Source organism: Triticum urartu, chromosome 6A (genome assembly GCF_056163025.1).
Source record: "Triticum urartu cultivar PI428250 chromosome 6A, HENAU_Tu73, whole genome shotgun sequence".
NCBI lineage: Eukaryota > Viridiplantae > Streptophyta > Magnoliopsida > Poales > Poaceae > Triticum > Triticum urartu.
Window position 1 is genome coordinate 338,151,882 of NC_141878.1, and position 7,473 is coordinate 338,159,354.

Sequence of the window (7,473 nt, forward strand, 5' to 3'; positions counted from 1 at the left end):
GAATCTGACCTGACGACCAGGGGCATAGCTTTCGATCTGCTCCAGATGGCCAAGTGAATTGGCCCGCAGTGCGAAGCCGCCGAAGACGAAGATCTGTCCCGGGAGGAAGGTCTCACCCTGGACTGCATCGCTGTTGAAGATCGTAGGGGCCATCGGGCCTGACGGCGACGGCACAGAGGAACTCTCAATGAAAGCACCAATGTCGGTGTCAAAACCGGCGGATCTCGGGTAGGGGGTCCCGAACTGTGCATCTAGGCCGGATGGTAACAGGAGGCAAGGGACACGAAGTTTTACCCAGGTTCGGGCCCTCTCGATGGAGGTAAAACCCTACGTCCTGCTTGATTAATATTGATGATATGGGTAGTACAAGAGTAGATCTACCACGAGATCAGAGAGGCTAAACCCTAGAAGCTAGCCTATGGTATGATTTTTTATGTGTATGTTGTCCTACAGACTAAAACCCTCCGGTTTATATAGACACCGAATAGGGTTAGGGTTACATAGAGTCGGTTACAATGGTAGGAGATCTGAATATCCGTATCGCCAAGCTTGCCTTCCACGCCAAGGAAAGTCCCTTCCGGACACGGGACGAAGTCTTCAATCTTGTATCTTCATAGTCCTGGAGTCCGGCTGAAGGTATAGTCCGGCCATCCGGACACCCCCTAATCCAGGACTCCCTTAGCGGGGCAGCACCAGGCGGCGTCGGGGTCGAGCCCCCGATCTCGATCCAGATCAGGGAGAGTGGGCGATGTGGGGGGAAGAAGTGGGGTAGTGTGGTTGGCCTAGTGTTTTCCCGGGGGGGGGGGGTATGGGGAGTGGGGTGGGGCATGGTTGGGCCGGCCTGGTTGGCCCGATGGCCGGCTGGGCCATGGGCCAACAGGGGGTTCCTTTCTTTTATTATTACTAGTTGACCGGTTGTGCCAAATGGCGCAGAGACCCGCTAAAGCCATGTTGTCGATGAAAATAGTTTCATTTTGCAAGGACCTATTCGATATCGGTAGTAGAAAGTTCATTTTTTTTTAAACCATGATATATTGGAAATATGGTAATCACGCTGCGAAATCAGAGTTTGAACAAAAATGATAACATGTACATAGCAGCTAAGGAAGTATTCTTTTAGTTGAAAATATGGTTATCATGGACCCGTTGCGCGTGCCAAATCATGTTAAATCCATATGCGCGGTGAAAAAGATATCCATGGTTTAATCCCCTTTAATTATTAAAACATGGTCGATTGTTGTCTACAATAAGATGTATATGCGCACTTTAATTTGATAGCACAGACCCATTTGAAATCACGTATGCAAATGGCGCAAAGACCCACTAACACGTGTGCTTTGAAAAAAAAAATCCATGTATCAGTAGACTTGTTCATGGGCAGGCATGTATGCCAATTTAAACGCCCGTGTGTACATCTATTTATTTATTTTTGTACGGGGAGAAGAGTTTGGGTAAATGTAGGCGAGTATAGGTTGATACTTCTGGCCTTTTTCAGTTGTTTTCGTCATCATCAGTGGAGGAAATATCAATTACTCTTTGGGAGCTTTGCCTTTTCCATGCTCTAATGCACGTGCATCTTGGTTGGTTGTCTGAATGTTCAGAATTTATGCTTGAGCTCACTTGACGGATGGATGGTAAATTAATCTAGCTTTTGTGTTGCGGAAGAAAGACAGGGCACAAGCTGTTTTAAGTTAGATGAACATTGCACACCACCACAAGTTTGGTCACTTATGGTAACAGGTATTTAGGTTCACATTTAAAACGTCTTAGCAGGAACTGATGTCATTGAAACAACTTGAAAACTATTCGATACATCCAAAAGTTTTGCAAAAGCGGAAACTTTCCAAACAAAGAGGCGACATTTCAGCACAGGTTCTGAAGACTACATGTAACAGGTAGTTTTCCATCCTGCATTAGCAAGTAGGAGAAAATGTTCAAGGGCTGAAAAAAAAGAAGAATGGGGTATTTAACTGTGAATATGAATCGGAGAAGAGAGTCGACTGCCATACAAAACTTCCTTATCTAAGACTTGATATCTACAATGCAAGCGAAAAATCAGTTCAATACAGGAAAACTATAGTGAATACAACAGTATGAAGAAGTCCCAAGAAAAAAAATCAAAACCTTTCATATTTTTATTTTTGTGCAGGGTAAAACCTTTCATATTACAATGTGCTGAAGATTTTCCCAACAATTAGATCAGACATACGGAAGAGAGTCAAATTTCCATTCACTGGTCACCAAAGAACAACAATTTAAGGAGCACAAGTCGACTAATTACAACTGCAAATAAGTTGACTGCAAACCTTCCTGCTATTACTATAGTAAGCAATCGGCAACTCTTAAGTACGGTAACAAAGCAAGTGTCCCGATTCTAATAACAGAAGCACTAAATTGTAAAGGCTTGTGTAACATCAATTTATCTCATTGTGTGCATGAAAAAAATGAATTGCTAGATATATGTTTCCAATCGACTATCGTATGAATTCTTCAACTTTTATCTAGAGATTTTGAAGTAGCAAAGTATTCCCTCAACTTACAAAAATGGAAAGACCAAGGATTTTGCTAAGCTGGGAGCATTCATATGACATGTTAGTCTTCAAAATTGATCTAACTAAAAAAGACCTTGCTGAACTGAAAACATGTACTACATGCACAACTTCTGTCAGGATCCGCTAGAGTATCATCACTGGAAATTTGATTGATCATCCAAGTTCATTTAACCAGAACTGAAAGCAAACTCTTATACATTAATACCTATATGGCTGTAATCAGAACTAAAACACGCTATTTTAAACATGGGCGGGAAAGTATAAATGAGTGCAGTATTTGGGAGATTATGATGGTGTATACTAAACATAAATGTAACCAGTCAGCTTCTATAGGGAATGCAAATACTCATGGAATAAAAAAATAGAGCACATCTTTGCAGAAATAAGGTACATGTTTCCTTACCTGTAGGGAAAATGCAACCTACTATTTTATTTCTTGCAGCCCTTAGCATCCCGTAAAAATAAAATAAGAAGTCATGTTAGATGGTCTGTGAAAGCAGATACATGAATGGTACTAACATGATATATTTTCTGCCCGCTAGCAAGTTATTAAGCAAGATCATCAAATATTTATCTATAGACCACATAGAGTTTTGCCAGCGTTTTCAGGAGAGTTATTTTCAAATTTGTAATTTGAGGACTCACCAAGAGATACTCAAATCAGTCAAAATAGGAATCCTAGGCGCTAAATTTGAGATGTCCATAATTACTCCAACGTAGTAACCAACCCATACTCTGTAAACTGAGTTTTTTAAATGTTTCAAAAAGAAGTGTACAGGCAAGAATGTGTCTACCATAGGTATGTTTACTTTTTCTAAAAGTGTATTCAAATGGGAGTAGTATGTAAAAAAGGTGAAGACTAATAATATAATATGCATATATCATAATTATTATTAATGCACCGGTAGGTGTAAAATGGGCTGAATTGAAATGGCCGCAAATTTCCTCCAGCCACGGATGTAGCCATACCCATAGTGTCCAAAGAGCACCTTCTGGTTCTTGGTGAATACCTTGCGCATGGTGGGGTCACAACCACTCTAGAAGAGAGTGGCAGCTAGGCGAGACAGAGTAAGACCTGAGCGAGGGCTGCAAAGTGAAAGGCAGAGCAGAGTGGTGATTGTAGACTGATGATATGAATAAAAAACCAAATCTAATAGATTTGTTATACTTATCCAAATTGTACATTTTGTAATATAATTCAGCACTAATGCCATTACACCATCTAGCATCATCTAGGATTTTAACACCTCTAGCTCTAGTAGTCTAACAAAGCATAGAACTGAAAAATAAATACTCAATTCAGGAAGTTTTTATGAACTGTACGCCACATAAGCAATGCCCTACGTGCTTGCAATCCGACATCCATGTGATTTTCCCATTCTTCCAAAAGACCGCCGGTGCATCATTTTCACATAAAAGTTGCACGCCCAGGCATTTTTTTGTACAACTACGAAATGAGCAGTAAATTAGGAATGTGGCACCAATCATAATGAAGTCCACTTCCCATAATGTTCGTAAAGAAATCAACATCATAAAGCTCTTGGACTACCTTCCATTCAAGCTTGAATTTTTGCTGCTGGAATCCTCTTTGGGGATGTAACAACCTGTAGAAAATAGATAACTTATATGACTGGCATAGCAAAAACATATTATCATGCAAAATATAGTAATGTACATTCAGCAAGATATAGATGACAACATTCTATGAGAAGAAATCACACTGTCCTATAGAGCGCAATCCAACCATTCCCACTTTAGTCTAGTATAAAAGTACTGCATTACTAAAGGAGAGCTAGTTCTCACATAGGAATAAAATAAGATCAATCACGCAGGGTCTGACATTCATATAGATACATAAATATCTATGCATCATCACGACACTTGCAAGGTAACTGTAAAGCATGCACATGCCACATCATATAACTGTCTGAAACTTGAACGACTTCTATTTCTGATTTAAAACTGAATCCAGTTGTAAATATGTTACAACTTTCAATGAAGATTGCCTATTTTGTTGGGCGCCTGTTCACGTTCTTGCTTGTTACTCCTTCTGGACCTGGAGCACCGACGCCTGCAGCTATTTTTCCTCACACTAAATTAGGAATCACATAAAAACTATTTGCCAATTGTAGCCCTCACTGATAGAAATGGTTAAGTAGAAAAAATCAAAACAAAAAATTGAACAACAAAACGAAGCTCACCAAGCTAACTCCCAGTTGGGCTTCATGCTATCGCGCTGATGGAGCACGTCCATTGTCCGGGGGGCAATGGGAGATCTACATGTCGGGCAAGTATTTTGGCGCTCTCGCCATGACCTCAGACAATGCACATGAAACAAGTGCCCACAAAGCAGCTTCTTTGCTGTTGTCGTCTCTTCACAGCAGATAATACATGTAACATCACTCCTGAATCCATAAATATATCTATATCATAAACAAGAACCATAGTTGAATAAACTGAAACAGTGGCAGTGAAATTAAATAACCCACACATTAAGCTCATCCGTTGTAGCATCTAGAAAGCATCCATTCATGGTGGAAGTTGTCTTTCTGGGGTGCAAATAATCTGAAACATGAATTTTGAAGTTGCGGAAGGTCTTGTACAGCTCACAGATCAAGTGCAGTAGGACACCATGGTTCCTGATATGGTATAACAAATCAGATAAGGGGAAAGATCTTCATAAGAGAACCGACAGGAAGATATCTACGAAGAAGAGCATATATAAAGACAAGTGCACAAGGTCACAGGTAAGCTCCAAATAAAATGTATACACTGCCTTTTTCTCACATTGACCTTCCGTTAGAAATAACTTCTTTTTAAAGCCAAACCTCAAACATCTAGCACAACAGGACACAATATAATTTTTTAGAGGATGAATCATCACACCAACAAAATGTATAGAGTTAGGCCAACATCATATACACATGCATAGTGGTGAATACACCTGATAAAAATATAAAGGCTGGGCACTGGATACCCTTATACCCACTGCTAACATGACCCACCATGCAAACGGTCACCAACAGAACTGAAGATCAAGATGACCAGGGTAAACAAATTACTAACAGAACTATGTATGTTGTGTAGCTAATCAAACATCCCTCTAAAACAGACCAGTGAAGATAATTTGCTCATAGAATCATATATGCTTACGCAAGAAATGAAACATCTATATTAAACAACCACTGAAAAAACATTTATAAAGAACAGATCAAAGAAAGTAATTTCCTCGCAAAATCATGTATGTATGTCTGTGCAACTAATTAAACATCTGTATAAGCAGTTATAGAAAAAATGGTCCCAAAAGATTATCAACACTGGAGCACACACGAGAGAAGAATTGGTGCAAGAAAAAGGCCACCATCCTTCAATGCCAATCTACACTGCCATCCAAGGACAGCCAATTAACATAGTTCAGATGTTTTAGTACCTGCTAACTTAATGCTTTTAGTGTTTAAAATAAAAGACTTACATGTATCATTGCTCCAGGTAGATCATTTTTCCAATGAAGCCCAAGACATCTTATTAAATCCTAGGAGCTTCAGAAATCAAGAGCCACATCAATAGGGGAGTAGGGGAGTAGACAATGCAAGATCACAATTTATCTTGTCCCTTATACTTTTAAATTTGACAATGAGCTGCTCAAACCTAAAATCTATCGACCACTCAAGCATAAGAAAGCATACTACAAATTGACAGTAAAATGGAGGGTCAAATACATTAGCTTTCAAGGGAGCTGGAGAAATTATGTGGATCCAGTTTAGTTTACTCTAATTATATGCAAATGGAACCAAGAAACACACTGAAAGTATAACATGGCTGGTATTTACTTTTCTTTGATAGGAAATCAACTAATAACTTTCTTCTCCACTTATTCCAGTCACCCTCTTTTCCACCCCTCTCTCGAACACACATACTGCTCCTTGAGCATTTTTACAAATAGCTCGTGCTCGCATTTGCAACCTCAAAGGCAGAGAGAGAGAGAGAGAGAGAGAGAGAGAGAGAGAAGTGCACCTGAAGGCCCTGAAGACGCGAGCTAATCCAGCACGCACCCAGGATGCGAGGTCATGCACCAGATGCGGGCGCCGTCACCCACCAGCTGAGGCCGTCCTCCGCTGCGCCACTGCACGAGCCGCCTACGGCGCTAGGTTCAAGACGCGAAGGACCACGTCCAGCCAAGACGACTCCCTGGCTGGCATCCTCTCCTCTTGGGTTGAGCTCCTCCTCCCGAAGCTCCCTCGCGACGAGGTCTCCTCCTCCCCCGGCTTCCTCACGACCTGGGCAGATGAGCACCTTGGGAGGCCATGGATCTCCTTGACAGGGACTGCGGAGCTCCTGGGGCTATGGCTGTGGTGAATGAGGGGGAAGAGAGAACCGAGGAGAGAGAAGTGTGGCGGCTGCAGTGGAGCGAGGGAGGAGTGAGGGTGTGCTGGCAGAGGATTGGAGGCTAGGGTTCATGCAATGTCTGTTGTGTGCGCGGCGCGTGGGGCGAGCGGGTTCGGAAATTCTTTCGCACGTGAGCGCAGCTCACCCAGCCAATCCATGCGACGGACCAGCCCACCAGTCATAGGTCACGGAAAACCACCGTGTGGTGAAAACAAAATTTACCAAAGGCGAAAATCCAATGGCACAAATAAGTCAAAGGCCAGATCGAACGGGCAGAACTGCATAAAATCGGGGAGCTCCATGTTGGAGGGTCGGCTAGCATTCTTATAGGTTTATATATTTGTTGTTTTATTTTATTTTATTTTATTTTTGTTTCCTATTCTTTTAGTTTTTGTAAATTATATACTTGGCATCTAATTTAGTATTTCAATTTAGTCCACAACCACAAAAAGTCTAGTCTCCAAATAATTTAGTTTGATATTTTATTAATTAGTAAAGGCATTTTAATAATTAGTTTTGATACTATTTAAATCAT

General features: G+C 41.1%; 1 protein-coding gene across 7 annotated transcripts; it reads right to left on the bottom strand.

Moving 5' to 3' along the window:
* Window positions 1–1,749: 1,749 nt before the first annotated feature.
* Window positions 1,750–7,049, bottom strand: LOC125531354 (ERAD-associated E3 ubiquitin-protein ligase HRD1). Of its 7 annotated transcripts, XR_015608176.1 has the most exons (8): window positions 6,567–7,039; window positions 6,025–6,091; window positions 5,042–5,191; window positions 4,754–4,957; window positions 4,102–4,156; window positions 3,522–3,638; window positions 2,956–2,996; window positions 1,750–1,908 (listed from the first exon to the last, which is right to left on the bottom strand). XR_015608176.1 is itself a non-coding variant. In XM_048695768.2 (6 exons), coding segments are annotated over exons 2-6 (471 nt in total). In that variant the 5' UTR covers window positions 6,027–6,091; window positions 6,567–7,039; the 3' UTR covers window positions 1,750–3,578. The 7 variants fall into 7 exon arrangements, 1 of the variants encoding a protein (XP_048551725.1); XR_015608175.1 differs by having other exon boundaries at window positions 1,750–2,996; XM_048695768.2 differs by having other exon boundaries at window positions 1,750–3,638.
* Between the last annotated feature and the right edge of the window lie 424 nt (window positions 7,050–7,473).

Coding starts and splice junctions, on each gene's coding strand:
- LOC125531354 (XM_048695768.2), bottom strand. Junction 4,958..5,041: donor ACAACGGATGAGCTTAATGT/GTGGGTTATTTA, acceptor TTATGGATTCAG/GAGTGATGTTACATGTATTA. Junction 4,157..4,753: donor CCCAACTGGGAGTTAGCTTG/GTGAGCTTCGTT, acceptor TATTTTCTACAG/GTTGTTACATCCCCAAAGAG.